The 20,330-nt window shown below is 41.4% G+C and overlaps 1 protein-coding gene across 2 annotated transcripts in view; it reads left to right on the top strand.

Annotated features, from left to right (window-relative positions):
• Positions 1-10,733, top strand: part of C9H16orf89 (chromosome 9 C16orf89 homolog) — a 52,852-nt gene extending 42,119 nt beyond the window's left edge. The window contains exons 7-9 of one of the 2 annotated variants that reach the window (XM_069985394.1): positions 3,643-3,747; positions 8,026-8,106; positions 10,305-10,733. In XM_069985394.1, the coding sequence (XP_069841495.1) occupies positions 3,643-3,747; positions 8,026-8,106; positions 10,305-10,381 (263 nt within the window). In that variant the 3' untranslated portion in view covers positions 10,382-10,733. The remainder of the gene's footprint in view (positions 1-3,642; positions 3,748-8,025; positions 8,107-10,304) is intronic. The other variant, XM_069985395.1, reaches the window with a different exon arrangement.
• Positions 10,734-20,330: the final 9,597 nt, after the last annotated feature.

Below are 20,330 nucleotides of genomic sequence, written 5' to 3'. Positions count from 1 at the left end.
ATTTTAAATGACCCTACTGTGACTCTTATAGCACTTATATTTTTTCACCTACAGGGTTGTATGGGGTGTCATTATTTGCGCCATGATCTCTAGTTTTTATTAGTAAAATTTTATTTTAGATCAGACGTATTGATCCCTTTTTTATTCGTTTTTTTTATTACATGAAAAGTAATTTAAAAAAAGCAATCCCTGCGTTTGTTTACCACTTTTTGTTCACGCCTTTAACCATGCGAGTATAATATTGTTTTATTTAATTGGATCGGACGATTATGCACGCTACAGTATATTATATGTTCATTAACTTTATTATTTTAATGTGTTTTATGTAAAAAATTGGGAAGGGGGTGATTTTCACTTTTATTGGGGGAGGGACTTTGGGAAATTTTTTAAAACTTTTATAGATTTTTTTTTTTACATTTTTTTAGTCCCCTTAGGGGACTTTTACATCATTACATTAGATTTTTCACACTGATCACTGCTATGTAGAGGTGAGCGAACCTCGAGCATGCTCAAGTTGATCCGAACCCGAACTTTCGGCATTTGATTAGCGGTGGCTGCTGAAGTTGGATAAAGCCCTAAGGCTATGTGGAAAACATGGATATATTCATTGGCTGTTTCCATGTTTTCCAGACAACCTTAGAGCTTTATCCAAGTTCAGCAGTCGGTCGGGTTCGGATCGACTCTAACCCGAACCCGGTTCACTCATCTCTACTGCTACGCCATAGCATTTCAGGGATTAGTGTTATCTGTAATCTTCTGATAGAGCCTGCCTGTGTCCTGTGGCAGACTCTACCAGAAGATCGGACTGCAGGGAGGTAAGGATTAGACCTCGGAAGTCAGGCAGTGCGAGACACGCTGCGGGGGTCCCGATCGGTAAGTGACCGGAGGTGCTCCGGTCACTTACACTTAAAGGGGTTAATGGCGGGCACCCGTGAGATCGCAGTCACCTGTCATTAACGGTGAGGGCCTGGCTGCAGAAAGCAGCCAGTCCTCACCCGCTATGCGGCAAGCTCAGTTTGTGAGCCCCCTCCATAACCCGGGACCGCGGCAGGGCATACAATTACGCCCTCCTGCCTTAAGGCCGCGGGGGCGTAAATGTACGTCCGTGGTCCTTAAGAGATTAAAGGAGTTATGCAGGATTAGAATAAAACATAGCTGATTTTTACCAGAAGCAGCATGATTTTTGTGTTTGTGTGTGGTAAGATAGCTCAATTCCATTAAAGTGAATGGAGCCAGTTTGAAATACCCAACGCAACCTGAGAACAGGCGAGGCACCATTTTTTTCCAAGTCCTCAATTAAAAAATAAGCATGGATGCATGATAGGGCACAAAAGTTTACAGACCAATGTAACCCAAACAAGATTATGGTTCTTTATCTCATACAGTGGTATAGCAGTCTTGGTGGCTGCAATATAAAAAGTTGGTGAAAAATTTAGCTGTTATCACTACACAAGGTGGTGAGGTTTCTTGAACGTTATAGATAATACAGGGATATAACTGGATTTCACTTGAGATAGTCTCAAGATCATGTTGGCTTAAAAGGGGCCCATGTCCAGTCTGTGCTACTTTACATAAGACTGCAGCCATTTAGCCTTCTATGTGGAAAATGCTTGCCTCTGTCACAACCGATCTTAAGAACATTGACCCTGGCAAATGAGTACCCTGTATTCTTTCTCTTGCTAATGGCACCTCTAGGCCCCTGTAAGTTCCACATACATTTCTCCCAAATCAGCTGGGAAACAGACTGACATATTTTGATCTCACTCACAGGGACCTGGGACATATTTACCACTAGGGAACCGTGGTCCGGTGACTAGGGCAGCATCTTTCAGGGAGCAGGGGAAGGAAACAACTTTTTTTTTTTGTCTCCCACCCCCCATTCAGCCAGTAAATCTAGTGTCTGTTGGAGAGGGGGGTTTGGTGGCATTGGTCCGGTCTGGTGTGGCTACTTTATCCAGTCACATTATGGTGGTATTGTTCAGGTCCGTTGTGGCGGTGTCATCCAGTTACAGTATGGCGGTATTGGTCAGGTCTGGTATGGAGGTGTTATCCAGTCACAGTATTGGTCAGGTCTGGTGGGGTTGTGGTAAAAGTGACGCCTAAAGCTATTATTCCCTCAGACAATATAAGAATTCCCTCAGACAATATGTAGACTGCTCTAATCATTTATTCAATGTGGAAATTTGTTTATGTTTTAAGCTGTTAAAAAAACATGAAAAGCATGACTCAGGCAATGTTTCTACATGTAGAGAAATGCATGTGGCCGAAATTACTCTCCCTCACGCTCCCCAAGATTGACCGTCTTCAGGCTTAGTGCATAGAACAGCAGCAGCTGTTATTATAGCCCTGACAGGGACCCCAATGTATTACTCCTTTTGGTGTCTAGTGGGCCCAGCCCACTGCTTACGGGATTTCCTTTACATGGGTCCCTCAAACTAGGCTAAACCATTCAGAGCTAATTACTCAGGTCACTTTAAAAGGGCAATTCTGTTTCAAGCTATAACTATTTCCATGCCCACCAGGACTAGGGGTCTCCACTAAGTTCCCACAAGGAACCAAACTGCAGCCTCCCCCTGGTTTTAGAAATGTTATCACTTACCCCCATGGGTTACCAATACTTTTCCCATAGCCTTAGTGGACGCCCTAGAGCTGGATACTTAGTCTGACAATGTGCTCAGCCTAAACCACTTCATGAAAGCTTACACAGCACACTGCAAGCCACCTGCGTTCAGGTCCAAACCCAATCTCGCCCCAGGATAGTAAAAATCACCACTTTACCCGCTCACTGTCAGTGCCACAACTTACAGGTTGGCTTGCAGCATTACTGCTCCTCCTGTAAAGACTTGTTCTCTCCGCAACCTTGGCTCCACCCATATTTGCTCTTTCTCCCCCACCTTTCAGCACACCAACACCTTATTAGCCTTTTCTGCAGAGAGTTTAGTTAGCACCCTGTTATCCAAGCCAAGGGATACTACAATGGACATGGAATTCTTACTGCCTCTCACAAAGCTGTCACCTAACGCTCTCCTTTTTGGTCGCAAGAGTCACACCTTTTTACTTTTTTTTTTGCGTATAGCACATTGGCATCATCCCTCATCTCCATTCCAGTATTGTGCCACTTCATGGCCTATGCACATTCCTGTACCTCTGCTAATTGTTAGTCTAGGAGGCCTTTGCACCTATAATAAAAGAAAACATAATACAGTACTTATACATTGCTACATAACATCATAAATTAATATATCAAGTCAAAGCTTACGACAGTATTCACTTAGCTGTCTCTTAGGTGTAAGAGGAGTGTTTTAAAAATAGACAACTATTAATAAAAAATAATGTAGCTGTGGGCAGGAGAATTAACAGTTCATCCTGCTTACAAGTAGACTGGTATTTCACTTATTTTTTTATCGGGGGTAAAGTTCCTAATTTGCAGACTAATGTATATTACTTTCTATATGTTAATATTCATAAGAGGACACAAAGGGGATGTCTCATGCCCTATGGCAGGAGTTGGTAGCAGGACCCAGGGAGAACAGCTGATTAGTTTGAAGAATTTTTTTTTTAAGGGCTTGCATCTGATGAGACAACTCCTTTAAAAACAGATATTTTCTGTGTTTTCCCATGGTTTACTTGTTTTTCTTGCAGTCATGCTGTGTGGTTTATGTGGATATTCAGACTTCTACAAACTAGAATGGATGAATAAAATTATCAGCTGGCAAGATCCGATCATTGGCTGTTTTAGTAATACAGGTAAGATTTATGAGCATCATTTTCTGCTCTCCGCATATACAAATATTTCATCCATATGTTTCATTATGTTACTTAGTGCAGCAATTCTGTTCCAGCAACAATTATCTTTTATTACAGAAAATCCTTATGAAGCAGGGTTCTTTTCCTCTCATTTTTAAAGCAAATGTATAATCACCAAGTTATTTGGAAATGCTCAGTCTTACAATTTAATCAGTAACCTCTATAATTATATTTTTGATTATAAGTCAATGTCACGCTGATTGGGTAAACTCATTAAGTGATCTAGACTCCTCATTTAAATAGTTTCCCATAGACACAAACACCTGCTGTCTATGTAAAGAGCAAGGAATATTTAAAAGAACAATCTCACAAATATGACATCATATAGGCATAGTATATTACAAAATGGATTGCAATGCTTATTGTGATATTATATTACGCTCTTATTACAATTCATTATATTATATATCATATTTTAGGTTACTTAAAGAAGTGTACAGGGATATAAAAAAATGATATAGGGCACTACTAAGTGTGAACAGTGACTTTTAAACACACAGCATGCAACATTTTAGAATTACTGCCTTTCTCAAGCTTTACTTAAGCTTTACTTAAGATCCTTTTACATGCCACAATTTGTTAATCAGCACTAACTTGCATTGTCTTTACAGGGCATATTTAACTACATAACCATGCTGCACGAACAATTGCTGTATCATTTGTGTGGTCTTTAACGTGCATTGTCATCAACCACACATCTACTGTTTGAACAGGAAGATATGCGAAGATATAATGATTTTTATGGCCACATAACAGATCAAATGACCCGACAAGAGTTTTCTTGCTCATCAGTTGATCACTGACCCTTTTACACAGACCAATTATGAGATGAATGAGTGTTCCTTGGAATGCTTGTTAGCAATAATCGGGATGTGTAAAAGGGCCTTTACAGTTGGCAATTTCAAGTGATACTGTCACAATTTGACTCCCGCAGTCTTCCCGTTCCGTGGGGAAGGTGGAGACAGCTCGAGTCCCGGCTGGAAAACAGGAATACAGCCTGGGCCATAGGTTGTATTTCAGTTTTCCAGGCGGGACTCGAGCTGTCTCCACCTTCCCCATGAAACGGGAAGACTGCGTAAGTCAAATACCGATGGTTCTAGTTCATATGAACCTAAACATCAGTGCTGTTCGATCATCTCTACACAGGTGTAGCTGGTAAATTTAGCAGTTTTCATACCTTATTTTATATCACACGTCATGGTGCTTATTCCAGTTAAAATTGATCTTTTATCATCTGCGGATTGTGCCACCTGGGCGGGACTTGTCATCAGAAGCAACACTTAGCCCCACCCACAATGATGCTGTAGACCCGGCGCCTCTGCGACATCGGCATAGGTCGCGCTCCTTCGACGGCCATTGGAACTGACTGGCCTAAAGGTCTAGGCCCCACCCCCTCTAGAGGGGGTGGGGCCTTGACCTTCAGGCCAGCCTGTTCCAATGGCTGTTGAGAGGGTGGGACCTACGCAAAGATGAAGTCGCGGAGGGGCGAGGCCTCTGGTGGTGATGTGAGCGGGGGTAAGTGGTGCTGCGTCCGTGAAGCCCTGCCCAGGAAGCACAATCCGCAGATGATACAAGTGCAAGATATGAAGTGTCTGAACCGTGGTGCTCACCGGGGATCGTAGGAACCAAAGACAGCACTTCACGACATTACGTAGGAGAGTTAGATGAAGTAATGTAAAATATTGTTTATTTGCCATTTTTGGCACATGCAACATATGAAGCTTTAAATAAATAAGTTAAATAAGTTACATTCCCTTGTCAAATAAGGTGCAAAAACTTTCTAAAAAATAATGATCATGATTAACGGCCGTCATTTTCATACAATGGCTGTCTTTTTGCCTAAAGACCTAAGTCATGTATATCAGTTATTTTGTGCAATTTGCAATAGAAGACTCTAGATTATTTAAACATTATTGCCTCACATTGGACATACGGTATATTGCGGCTTGCAGCAAAACATGTATTTTCTCTTGCAACAAAAAACATATACTCAGCAGTATGCAAATTGAGGAGCAGAAATAGGATTCATTTGTCTGTTAAAGGGGTTGGCCACTTTATAGTAAAATAGGTCAGTAAAAAGTATTAGTAGGTGTACTCACTGTATATACTGACAGGGGCTCCCTGTGTACCTCATAGAGCTAATATCAGACTTCTCTTCACCAGGCTGGGCTGCCTTGCTCTGTTTTGTTTCAGTCCATAAAATGGCTGACATGGAGGAGCATGTGACCAGGCTCTGTCCACTGTGTCCTCCATAGGAATATACACGCTCAGTGGTGGACACAGGGGGGCGGGGCCTTATGGACCAAAACACCACAGAGCAGGGCAGCCCAGCCTGGTGAAGGGGAGTCTGATATTAGCTCTATGAGGTACACAGGGAGCTGCTGTCAGTATATACAGTGAGTACACTTACTAATACTGTACATTGAGCAATTGTACTATAAAGTGGCCAACCCCTTTAACTATCCCTGTAGAAAGAAATATAGAAAATAGTAATACATCCATCGTGAGGTACACTTACTTATTCTCTCAAACAGTGAACTGTTTTCAGATGTATACCTGTCAAACATGTATAAACAAGAAACTCCAATGACATTAATTTGGCCCCAAAAAGCTATAGGTAAGCCACAGTGCTCATGTTACATATTCTAAACAGTCCAAAGAAGCAATGGAACAAAAACCAGGCCAGTCGAAGAAATCTCTCAATGTAGAATGAGCGCAAAAGACTTCCACTAAACGCACCAATGTTGGATTCATGTGAACACAGCACACTGAGGCAATATCTCCCACCAATCTTTCTTTTATTTCATTTCAACACTGCATTGAGGCAGAGTCCTGACAGGATTACACTTCCCATAAAAAACAAGGTTTAAATATATTAGAGACCTACAAAGCCCACTGCTCCAGTCCCCGGTGTGTGGTCTCTTCCACCAGCAGTTTTTCCCGTTATGTTCATCTGAAACTTTTTGTCCTATGTGTGATGTTTTTACATGTGTGTTTTTGATGCATCTAAAAATTCAGACTATTACATTTAGGACTATGACGATACGTTATTTGTGGCTTGCTTGGAATCAACCTTTAGGTTATGGTTTATTCCACTCTACATACACTATTAAATCATTTAATTCACTTTTTTTATTGTCTGATCTCAAATTGAAAAAAGGATACATAAAAATATATTTTTTATACAAAACAAAACAAAAAACAACCACATTTGCCTACTAGTGCAAATTCATTTGACTACCAGCATTTGGATTTATATACATAATATATTATATCAATTCATTTAACCTTTCAGGTACCAGGCATTATAACTTCAATATCCAAAAGATATCTCTTTTGTTGAGAGAGAACCACCTGTTCTCTTCTGTATTATTATATAGTAACATAGTTAATAAGGTTGAAAGAAGACAAGAGTCTATCAAGTTCACCCTAAAGAAACCCTACTTTGCTGGCCCAGAGGCAAAAACCCTTATGATGCAGATGCCTCATCACAGGGGGAAAATTCCTTCCGACTCCAATGGCAATCAGAATAATCTCTGAATCAATGTTCTATCACATGTAATCTAGTGCCCATAATTTGTAATATTTTTCAAGAAAAGCATCCAGGCCTCCCTTAAACCTATTTAGTTTGTTCAAAGGGGTTGTCCGAGCAGGATCCCTTTTTTTCCCCGGAATGCCCAGGGAGTGAATGGGTGAAAAAGATAATTACCTCTCTGGCTCCCATCCATACTCCTCTGCTCTAGTCTCCTGTGTGTGGCTGCTTTTCCCGTTATGTTCATCTAAAACTCTTTGTCATATGTGAGATGTTTTTGCAACATAAACAGGTGTTTTTGATGCATCTAAAAACTCAGACTATTACAGTAAGGACTATTAAATTTTTTTATTTTTTCCCCTACGATACGTTATTTGTGACTTGTTTGGAATCAATTTTCTAAAAACCTGATTGTTCCAATGTTTTACCAACCAATGTTTATCACTGAAAGCTGTTATAAAATTGGTCCCCTTTTTGGAGCAAGGTATCTGTAGTTCAAGAGGTGAAATGAAAGGTCAGATTGTAGTTAAACCATTACAAACATCTATCTGCAAGTGGTCTTTGTTCCTTGCACTGAAATAAAGTCTACTTTTGTAACCCACAGTAAATGGCAGTAAAAACATAATGGCTACAATAAATGAAGGTTTATGTGTAATTTTTTATTTTTTTTCCAAAATTCATCCTAGGCAGTGGCCTATATTCAGAGAATGCTGCCAATAAGAACCGATCTCCAAAAAGAGTTAAAAGAAGAGAGAGAAAGTTTTTAGGTATGTTAAAGAAAAATACATAGGTTAAATAATGGAAGGTTGCTTGTATTAGTTACATTTGGAGATGAGCAAAGCGCTTCACTGGATCAGCGCTCCACTTATCATACCGCCGGGCTTCCCGCACTGCTCGGCTCCTTGCCGCACCACTCCGGGTGCCAGGGAAATGCTGGATCCATTCCTGGAAAACTGGGAGGAGTTTCTTAGGATTGAATCCTGCTTTTTCCCGCATTCTGGAAGGTGTGGCACGGAGCGGAACAGTGCGGGAAGCCTGGCAGCGTGATCAGCAGAGCGCCGATCAAATGAAGCGATTCGCTTCGATGAGCGCTTTGGTTATCTTTAGTTACATTGTATAAGCACACTACCATATAAGGGTAAATGCACATTGAGCAATTATCGCAGATTCCACAAGGAATTGAAGAGGAAAGATTTCTGCTTGAAATTCTTCTTCTTTTCTGCTCTGGCAGAAAAGAAGCAGAATAGGAGCAGAATTCAAGCAGAATTTTGAGCAGAATTTAAGCCCCATTGACTGCTATAGGATTCCTCTACCAGAATCCGCCCAAAGCAGTGACATTCCGGACGGAAAAATTCTGCTGTGTGCACTAATGCGTGGAAATCCAGTAGAGACCTATGGGAGCCAAGATTGCTCACTTTTGCAAGCAGAATTTCGAGGGGATTCTGCGCATTTTGATGCAGAATCTGCTTGAAATTCCATGAGAATTGCTCAGTGTGTGTCTATAGGAGTATTATTAGCTTTATTATTTATTTTTAATATTCATATGATAAAGGGTTAACATACAGAATGTAACATAGAGTCAAGGAAAAAATAACATTAATTAGAATGATAAGCGACAGTAATGCATACCACCTTAAAGGTTAAGGGCACCTTTAAAATAAAGTGATTTTTCTTTTATATTCTTGCTCTCTACTTATGGCGCAAAATATTTCCATAGGTCTTTATTTAAAGTGTAGCTGTTATTAGCTTAGGGTTTGCACTGCCCATTAAAAGCCTATGAGGGGGAGTGGGATGAGTGAGCAGGAAGAGGAGAGAAACAGCCTATGCATTTTGCAGCCTTTCTGGCCACAGAGAACTCTGGATTCATATGTTAAACTGCTCAGTGCTGGCCCAGAAACATCCAAAGATCTGCTACACTGAGGTAGGATTGCAGGATGTTGTCTTCAGTGTGTATGTATTGTATAGGAGGCAGCACAGAGGCTAGTCTGCATCTACACTGCAACATAGCCTATGGAAAACAGACACACAGAGTTTGCAGGGTGGTAACCGGGCAGGGAATGGCATATAATAGTGATAGGATGAACACATATTGTTCTGCTCTTTATAGACATACACAGAACAGCTTATCCTGAAAAGTCACCTAAAATCCAACTTTTGCTCCTACACTAGCTACAGTGTGATGGTGTGAGCTCTGTTTCCTCTCTAAACTTTTACACAGCCTATTTGGATCTTCCTTTGAAATTGCCTTTTGTGTCCTTTTTCCATCCTGTGTCAGCTGCCTTCAAAAGTTTTAACCTCATCCATGCCTTTTGCTGGTGCATAATTTATCTCCCACCTCTCTGCTAACACTGCAAGAGCAGAATGTGATTGATTTGTTTTATCTTTGAGTAGCAGCTAAACTGTAGAAAATGTTTAATGAAGACTATTTAGAAACTTACCTTTTGCATTCAGGAAGGAAATCAACAATAAAAAAAAATCTGTGTAAGGCTATGTTCACACAACGTCAAAAATAGAGAAAAGGTGGCTGAATGTACTGAATAGCAGACGTAATTGCCACAGGCGTCAAAATAATGATCATGACCATTATTTTCAGACGTTTTTATTAGTTGTTCACACACGGTTTTTCTTTTTCCTCCGTTTTTTCTCAGTTTTTACTATTAAATTCAATGTAGGGGAGGCCAGACAGCTAAATGACGTAATGATGTAATGGAGCTGAAAAAAGGTTGTGTAAACATAGCCCATAGTTGTCTATAAACTTTGGGTCTTTGAGCTCAAAGCTATGCTATGTGCATGAGGCCTAAATGAAAAGAATCTCCAAACCAGGTAGCCCTTCAATGTAAAAATATTTTTCTACATAGTATTTTAGGTAAGGCCTAGTATATTGATTTGTGATTTTGTGTCATTATTTATTGTTATTAATAAAATAAATTTGTATTGTACTAATACATAATCTGTTTGCCTCCAGATGGATGCCTGAGTCATAAGACAGCAGTGGCAGTAGGAGCTCTCGGAGGTTTTCTGTATTCCTTCACTTTCGTGTAACTTAATATTGTAATGAAATGTTATCAAATAAAGTAATGTGTTCTAATAAAAGTGTTAAAATGTTAGTTTCATTGCATAGTGCAGGAATTCATCAGTATAATATAAGGTGTGCAGGATACATTATTGCCACCTGAATTTGATTTTATTTGGTAGAACAGTGTACTCATATAGGATAAGAAATATGTAACATATGAAGTAAAAATTGAGTAGGTATATGAATAAATACTTTCATAATGGTTATAAAGTAGAGGGTTTACAAACAGCAGAATGCATTTATCATTTACCCAAGAAACAGTTCATAGGTAAAAACTGTTAGGTAAACTAGTTATAAAACACTGAATGCTACTTCTCTTCAAGGATGTATTAGTGAACTGCTTAAAGCGACTCTGTTCCCACAATCTGTCCCCCCAAACCACTTGTACCTTCAGATAGCTGCTTTTTATCCAAGACCTGTCCTGGGGTCCGTTCGGCAGGGGATGCAGTTATTGTCCTAAAAACAACTTTTAATCCTGCAGCGCTGTGTCTAACGGTTGGGGCTTACATTTGTATATGCATTAGGCTGGCACCACCTCTCCATCCTTCCTCCTCACCCTCCTCATCATTAGTAATGATCCAGGAACATTTACTGCTGTTTGAGCTTTGCACAGGTGTATTAACGATCCACCCCATGTTCATTATACACACAGGTGGGGAATAGGAAGCAGTCTGCCTGGAGCATTCCTAATGATGAGGAGGGTGGGGAGGAAGGACAGAGAGGGTGTGCCAACCTAATGCATATACAAATGTAAAAGTTGTTTTTATGACAATAACTGCATCCCCTACCGAACGGACCCCAGGACAGATCTTGGATTAAAAGCAGCTATCTGAAGGTACAAGTGGTTTGGGGGGGGGGTAGATTGTGGGTACAGAGTCGCTTTAAAGTGTACCTGTCATTATAAAAAAGTCTGAATGTTCAGACCCGCACCCGTCGGGAGAGGGCTAAGCGTGGTCCTCTCCTGGCTCTATGTCACGGGATGAATTGGGCTTTCAGTGTAAGTCTATGGAGCCCGACTCTTTTTCTCTCACACAGAGCGGGGAGCGGAGGTGCTGCAGCGAGGTCCTCTTCCCACTCCTTCTCCTGATTGGTGCGAGTCTGAGCACTCAGACCTGTACTGATTAAAACTTTTGGCATGTCTCTGTGTTACGAAAAAAGTATTTTTTTTTATAAAAACAGGTACACTTTAACCCCTTCCCCCAAAATGACGTCCAGTGATGTCATGAAAGCAGAGACTTTCTTGCATCATGATGTCCCTGGATGTAATACTGTCCCTCCTTCCCCCGCTGTCCCTAGCTGCGATCAGGCGGTGAGAGGAGGCTGCCGCACATTGGCTTCCTCCCGCCACCACTGCTCGGAGAGGAGCCGCGCTCCCCCCTAAAAATTATAGAAAAAAGCTATCAAAATGTTGCATGTACCCTAAGGCTATGTTCACACTACGTATATTTCAGTCAGTATATGTATATTTCAGTCAGTATATTTCAGTCAGTATTGCAACCAAAACCAGGAGTGGATTAAAAACACAGAAAGGCTCTGTTCACACAATGTTGAAATTGAGTGGATGGCCGCCATTTAATGGCAAATATTTGCTGTTATTTTAGAACAAAGGCTGTTGTATTGAAATAATGGCCGTTATTTATTGTTATATGGCGGCCATACACTCAATTTCAACACTGTGTGAACAGATCCTTTCTGTGTTTTTAATCCACTGAAATATACGTAGTGTGTACTGCTAAAATCACCAGCTTATGCTGCAAAAGAGAGCCTATAAATAACTCTATTGGTGAAAAATTTTAATATTACAGTATGCAAGACACAAACAGTTTTTAAAGTATAACTGTCATACACTATAACAGACGCTATACAAAATGGATATTACTGTAATTGAACCAACCTGACAAATAATGTTAACATGTCATGTGTAATGTATAGTAAACGGAATAGAAAAAAAATTAAAAACAGCTGCTGAATTGTGTTTTTTTATTTGTATCACCTCATAAAAAATGTAACAAAAAATTATCAGGGTGTCACATGTCCCCCAGAATGGTATCGATATAATGTACCTTTTAAACTTGCAGCCCCGTGCCCAATGGCCGGGGCTTACAGTATCTGTGCCCTAACTTTGCACCACCCCTCCATCCCTCCTCCCCATCCTCTTCATCATTAGGAATGCCACTGGAATATTTTCTCCTGTCTGAACGATCCAGCCCATGTTCAGTATTCACACAGCTGAGGAATAGTAGACAATCTGCCTGGAGCATTCCTATTGATGGGGAGGAGGGATGGAGAGGGTGTGCCAGCCTAATGCATACTAAATCAAAGCCCTGGCTGTTGGGCACGGGGCTGCCAGTTTAAAAGTTGTTTTTTAGGACAATAACTGCATCACCTGCCAAATGGACCCCAGGACAGATCTTGGATTAAAAGCAGCTATCTAAAGGTACAAGTGGTTTGAAGGGGTCAGATTTTGGGTCACCTTAAGGGGATACATTTACATTCCTTGGAATAACCTAGACAACATATGACTGGTTTTGTTGGAAAACTTCATGGTTGTTGAATTGAAGAGCAGCCATGCTAAGAATTGGGGGTAGATGAACAACTGCCTGTTTTCTCATAAAATGGTCTATAACTGTAAGAGGAAGACTCTAGTTCAGGGGTCCTCAACAGGCGGACCCAGTCCGCAGCGCTACTCCCCTTTGCACAGTAACTATGAGTGTTCGTAACGAGCAATCATAGTTACCGTGCAGGAGCAGCACTAACAGAGAGGGAGCTATTGGCTCCCTCCCTTTTAGTCACTCTTCTGGCCGCAGCGGTCACAATAGGCTGCTCTCCATCTCTGGTGTCGGCGCTCGAGTGATGTCAGTGCGCTGGCGCCAGGACAAGGGGAGAGCGGCCTCTTGTGACCGCTGCGGTGTGGCCACAAGAGTGAAGAGAAGAGGAGACGCCAAACCCAGGAGACGCCAAACCCAGGTGAGTATATAAGTGTTTGTTTTTTTAATGTATATGCTATATGGAAGTGGGAGCACACAGCTGGGGTCTTTATAAACCGGGGAGCACACAGGGGGTCTCTTTATAAACGGGGGAGCACACAGGGGGTCTCTATACAAATGGGGGTGCACACAGGGGGTCTCTATACAAACAGGGGGCGCACACTGGGGGTCTCTATACAAGTGGGGGGAGCACACAGGGGGGTCTATGTACTACTGGGGAGCACAAAGCGGGTGGCTATATACTACTGGGGGAGCACACATGGCAGCTATATACTACTGGGAAAGCGCACAGGGGGCTATATACTACTTGGGTAGCACACAGGGGGCTATATAGTACTGAGGGAGTGCACAGGGGGGCTATATATTACTGGGGAAGTGCACAGGGGGGGCTAATTAACTACTGGGGGAGCACACAGGGGGACTATATTGGGGCTGGTGATAGAGGGGAAAAAAGCCAGTTTTTCCAATAATAAGCATCAATTCTGTATGTAAACAGTTCAGTAACTTTTGTGAAACGTTAACAAAACAACACGTTTACTACTGATGTTCATCTCGGACAATAGACCCCGGTAAGTGGACCTTCACTAAAAGTTGTAGAGTACCCCTGCTCTTGTTCTTGGGATAGTGATAAGCATTGCATATAGGTTGGGGTACTTGGGAAACCATTAATAGCGTGGGACATGAATTAAGCCATAGATTATGATATTCCAGTTCCCAGCCATGATTTTGAGCCCATTATAGGCTTTAGTAGCCAGAATAGGAAAGTGACATCTCTGACTAAGAAATCCTTTCCCTATGAAGTTAAGGCACAGGCACAGCCATGGCAGAGAAAAAGTTAAATTTTATTCTATTGCAATTGACCGAAATCTCTTAATTGTACATAAAATGTTCAGCTAAAATGTATTATGTCCATATTGAAGAATTTTATAAAACATCTCCTAACACAGCATCTGATTTAATGATGAAATAGCTCTTAATTAAATCTAATCTGTGACCACCTGGGCTTCTAAGAATTAAATTATATCTGTTTTGAGGCTCCATAATTTCTAGAAAGAGACACATTTTCACATATAATTATTGATGTGTGATGCTTTGCCAAGCTACTGAGAAAACACTGACCTGCTTGCTTTTAAAATGTCTACTGTAGTTGTCTCTATCGATGTGAACATGTAAACCCATAGTGACGGACCTAATACTGTATATATATCCATAATGACTCATGTGCACCACCAGTAATCAGATCTACTAATGTATATCACCAAAGGGATCTTTTCCCATTTGTCCTCACATGCAACAATATAATGCAAAGAATGTGAACTACTAGAGATAACACACATATTTAACTGCATACGTTCAAGGGGCAATACCAGACACTGGCCATGGATAACCTGTTGTTTCCAGAAGAAAGCAGCATTATTCTTCAGTCATGTTTGAAGCCTCTTTAAATGGTTGAGTATTGGGATGGGATGGGATGGGATTGGGATGGGGGAGAGAAACATGGGGATGGGGGAGAGAAACATGGGGATGGGGGGAGAGAAACAGCGGAGAGGAGCAGGGGGGAGAGAAGTTTGGTGGAGAGAAGCAGGGGGGGGGGAGAAGCATGGGGGAGAGAAGCACAGGAGAGAAGCATGGGGGAGAGAAGCACAGGAGAGAAGCAGGGGGAGAAGTATGGTGGAGAGAAGCACAGGAGAGAAGTAGGGGGGAGAAGTATGGTGGAGAGAAGTATGGTGGAGAGAAGCACAGGAGAGAAGCATGGGGGAGAGAAGCACAGGAGAGAAGCATGGGGGAGAGAAGCAGGGTGGAGAAGTATGGTGGAGAGAAGCACAGGAGAGAAGTAGGGGGGAGAAGTATGGTGGAGGGAAGCACAGGGGGGAGAAGAAAACAGGCCCAGGTTTAACATTGAGTGAGTATAAATACATTTAGAATCTATATTATTAACTATATGTATAATATGTACTGTTTTAGTGTCATTTCGGGCCATTTTGGTTGGTGGTGTGCCCCGGGATTTTTTAAGAATAAAAAGTGTGCCGCGGCTCAAAAAAGGTTGAAAATCACTGGTCTAGAGGCAATGAGGGTATGTAGCCTATGTCAGATCCCAGCTTTCATTTTTCAAAAGGCCCTTGAATGTAGGCAGGTAAAATCCGAAAGTAATCAGGGTGAGAAAAGATCTAGGCTTGGATTAGTATTTTAGAACAATATACCAAATCTATCACTAACAACATAATACATGGACAGTATACTACTAACAAAAGCATTGTCATGTTACAGATTTATTAAAAGGCAAATGCTTACAAATGGATATACTTAAAATGTCAGAAACCTTGAAAAAAATGCAACTGTAGTAAACACCTGACAATATAACACCATGATTAATCATACTTTCCTACATGCAGCCTTTGTATACAACTTACTTAAATACAACTGACATAAAAATCTATAAAACCAAAGAAACTAGCAAAACCAACCTTGGTGAATAATGTCAAGTGGCACTACAAAGCTTTATTTTTTTCCAAGAGGAGTTTCTTTAAGTATAGTCAAGTGAAAATCCATTAGATAACCATTAGATGCAGGTAAGGCCATATTTTTTTTTTCAGCGGGTATGATAATGCATTTTTCTCATTAAAATAGAATCCAGAGTTAAATGTTCGTACCGCATTTCCCATTGATTTTCAGCTATAAATAATTTGTACTGTGTAATTATAAAGTCAATTAACGCCTTCATGACCAAAGGTCATTGATGCATGGATGTCCAGGTAATGCTAAGGTAAATCTCTCATCCTCGCCTTCTAGGAGACATAGATTTTATTTTTCCACCTATGAGGCTGTTTGGGGGCTCATATTTGCGGTAGGGTCTGCAGTTTTTATTGGCATGTTGGTGCAGATGGGAGATTTTGATCTCTTTTTATAAATTTTTTTCTGATATGTAAAATGACAAAAAATGTAATCCTGTTTTTTCCCCACTCTTTTCATTTACGCTGTTGACCATACGGGAACAATATCATTATACTTCAATAGTTTCGACAATTCCACATGCACATATTTTTATTGGTAAATTGGGAAAGGGAATGATTTCAACTTTTATTGGGAGAGGGGCCTTGTAATATTTTGGAAAACATTTTTTTTTTACACTTTTCAAGTCCCATAGGGGACTGTTATAAGCAATCTTTTAGATTGCTTTTACTGGTCGATGCTATTGGCTGAGGCAGACCCAGGAAGCAGATCACCAATCTAACCGCATGGAGATAAAAGACCTTTGTGCAGACCCCTAAGGATTAGGCCTTACCTAGCCACTGACTGAATCCTGGAGTGATCATCAAGAGGAGAGTAATTGTCACAGCCTCACTGCGTGGAGAACTAGCCGGACATAGCTAGGAAAGTTACTGACAGCGGGAATACAAAACTATTCCTCATAAAGGCCCACTGATGGGTCCTGACCTCCAAGCCTGGCCCTGGAAGAAACTCCTCAGTAGGCTCTCTCTCAAATTCAGTCTTGCTCACGCAATACTTTAACTAAAGACATGCCCAAACTAATATTACCTCAGTATATATACTCCTTGGGATAGCCTGATTGGCCAGGATGACTAAAAAGGAATTACCAAGATTGGCTACAGAATACACATCATAGAGAGGCATAGAATAATAAAAAATGTGATTTCACAGCTCACCCCTTACATTTTACTACTTCAACCATGAAATATCAGGACAGTAATACAGTGACACTTGGTGGTGGGAGCAGCATACTACAAGCTTCAGCCCCAGAGCATATATATATACACACATTACCAACTTATACCTGCTATACAGTGGACACCTACTAGGGGACACAGCATTTGTCTAACCAGGACTAAGATCCCTATCTCTAAGGGTGCCATGGGAATTGCTTCAGTTTCCTATAATACACCCTTGCTTCAGGTCCCACTATAGCTCAGACTCTTTCACATGAAGCTCTTTTATTGGAATTTATGCGTCAGTTGCACAACAGCACACATATCAATTATAATGTTACACTAATGCAAACGCCTGAACACCTTGGGATTTTGCATACATATACAGATCTAATGCCACATCGATGTTATCCAATGGGGCACTGTCACTGTGTTCAAATGACTGCAGTCACGTCTCCAAAATTCCTCTCTCCAATTTCAGTTCTAAATTTCATATTAGCAATAGTCTATTTCTAACATGAATCTAACCACCATTTACAGTACTTCACTTTCATCTACACCTTGTAAGTGCAACTGTAGCATATAAGAGGGTGACAGAGGGAGAGGACTCCATCTGTGCTTCATTAGGACGCTGGAAAGTGATTACGGGGTACAGATGCTTGCCATGGCAACCAGAGACTTGAGAACGGCCTCTGATCCCCTGGTGGAAAAATAAAATAAAGTAAAAATAAAGTACAAAAAAGTTAAAATAAAAATATACATTCCCCCTTTTTAGAAAAAAAAAAATTGTAACATATTCAAGTGACCTGGTCAATGAACCTATCACATTATTTAACCTGCATGGTCAAATAAGCAAAAAAAAGAGTAAGTAACATTTTATTTAGGCTATGTGCACACTGCAGTACCGGCCGGATGATCTTTCCGGCCGCAGAGCTCTGATGCCGTACTTTTATGTAGTGTGAACATAGCCTTATACTGTACAAAGAAAAAATAAATACCAAGCATCAAAATTGTAGGTTTTTGTTTATCCTTGTTCCCTAAAAATAAGTAAAAAGCTATCAAAATATTTGATGTACCCAAAATAGTACCACTAAAAAGGTCAACCTGTCCTGAAAAGTAAAGCCTCTGTTAAAAAACACACATGCACTCTTGGTTAGTTAAAAAAAAAAAAAAGAAAAAAAAGAAAAAAAAAGGTCTTGGGCGCTCAGTATATGGTGACACAGAAACAACAGGAATGTTAGGAATGTAACTTTGCGCTCCGGGCAGCCAAGGAAGCGTTAAGTTTCTGTCTGTGTTTTTTCTCTGTCTGAATTGTGTCTGAAAAACACCCGCCTTGCCTGTCAGTCTTTGGGCAGTGCAGGGGTCACTGCACTGCTAGATTTGCACAGCTGAGCTTGGTGCTGGGATCAGAGCTGGGCTGTCAGTGTTTTGTGTTCCACATATCAAGAGTAGGGAACGCCTTTGTTGTTGTCTGCGGCTGTTTAGGGTCATTGAGGCAAGTAGGCAGGGAAAGTGGATGGGACGAGTCAGTCAGGGCTCACTGTCCTTGTTTGTGTATGCTGTTTTGTCTATCCTGACACAAATAATATTTTTTCTTCTTTAAATGTTAACATTGTCATTTATACGACGCAAAGAACAGTTAAAAAAATCAATTCTGCCATTGTTTTAAACTTTTAAAAGTACAGTAAACTTGTTTCTGCACATAAAAAACTCACATGAGCCCAAGAATGCCAACCCAAGGCCTGTGCATACAATGCCTACAAAAAATCTTAAAGGGTACCTGTTATGACTTTTCCTGTTGGGACCTTGGTGCAATCCTCAGCTTGTAAAGTACGGCCAACACTTTGCTTTTGTCTGTGAATTAGGACTTATTCAGTTTTCTGTTTGTCTGAGCTCTATCTGAACACTGTTCTACTCCTACCAAAGCTATACTTACCAGAAATTCAGGTTCAGCTTTTTAGTCTTGTGTTGGCTTAAAAAAGAGACAAAACACATGAAGTCCCAGCCAGTACAGAGATTCACAGCTCAATGTGTCCATCAGATGTCTTTCTTCTCTGTAAGGGTACTATTACACGGAACTATAATCGGCCGAATCGGCCTGATTCGGCCGATTATCGTTCTGTGTAATAAAGACAACGATCAGCCAATGATCGTTGTCATCGGCTGATCGTTGATATAGGTTCAGACCTATAATTGTCATACCTGTCCAGATTGCAGGGCTCCTCTTCCTCTGTGCTTCTCCCTGGGTCCTCACGCTCCAGCTTCAGAGTGACCTGTCAGCTGACAGACCACTCAGCCAATCACAGGCCGGGACCGCCGCGGCCAGTGATTGGCTAAGTGGCCTGTCAGCTGAGACAGGCCACTCTGAAGCTGGAGTGCTCTGACATTAGGGGAGAAGCACAGAGGAAGAGGAACCCTGCAACCTGGACAGGTAATGTATAACGTTTAAACAAGGGCTGCAACTTCATGTTTACAGATTTACCTCTGGTACAGGAAATCACCAGGTACAGCTCACATGCTGTCAGATCTGCTGCTCCAAGGCAACATTATGCAGGCTGAAGCCCCTCTCCCTCCTTTCCTCCTGTGTCCCGACTGCAAGCAGCAGCACATAGAACAGATTGAGGCAGTCTGAAAGGAAGAGGGTGGGGAAGGATCCCAGGGCAGAGGGACTGCATTAATTCTGCACACTACATGCTACTGCCTGTCACCCCCAGTCGCTCCCTACCTCTGTATAATGGAATGAAACCCCAGGTTACTATATAGAGGCAGTGAGTAACTGGGTGAAAGGCATGAGCAGCAGTGCAAGGGGATTATATGTCATCATGGAGCTGCTAAACAGGGGCCTACTAAGGGGTAGCTAACATCTGGTTTGACCTCCAAAAATGTCATATGCCATATGCCAGCAAAACCCCGCCCAAGCTGGAGACATGATAGGGGCCGTCTCTGAAAGAAAGTGGCCATGTTTTTGTAGCACTGGATAACCCCTTTAATGGAGCACCATCCCCTCTGTTTAATTGGGGGACACATTCCCCACATTCTCATGACCACTGGGACTCCCACCGATCAGCTTGATATTCCCTATCCTGTGGATTGGGGGAGAGGGGGTCAGTTACCTAGGCCACACCTGGATGTGTGTGTGTGCAATACTTTGCCTTGGCCCAGATGCTGCTCACACACAGAAGAGCCACTGGGTTGTGTATATATGATGTATATTAATGGTGGTGTCCGTGTTGCTATGATTGGTTAAACCAAAGAATATAAAA

The sequence above is a fragment of the Dendropsophus ebraccatus genome, chromosome 9, assembly GCF_027789765.1.
Source record: "Dendropsophus ebraccatus isolate aDenEbr1 chromosome 9, aDenEbr1.pat, whole genome shotgun sequence".
NCBI classification, from domain to species: Eukaryota; Metazoa; Chordata; class Amphibia; order Anura; family Hylidae; genus Dendropsophus; species Dendropsophus ebraccatus.
The sequence above is the reverse complement of the archived record's forward strand: the minus strand, read 5'-3'. Positions and strand labels throughout refer to the sequence as shown.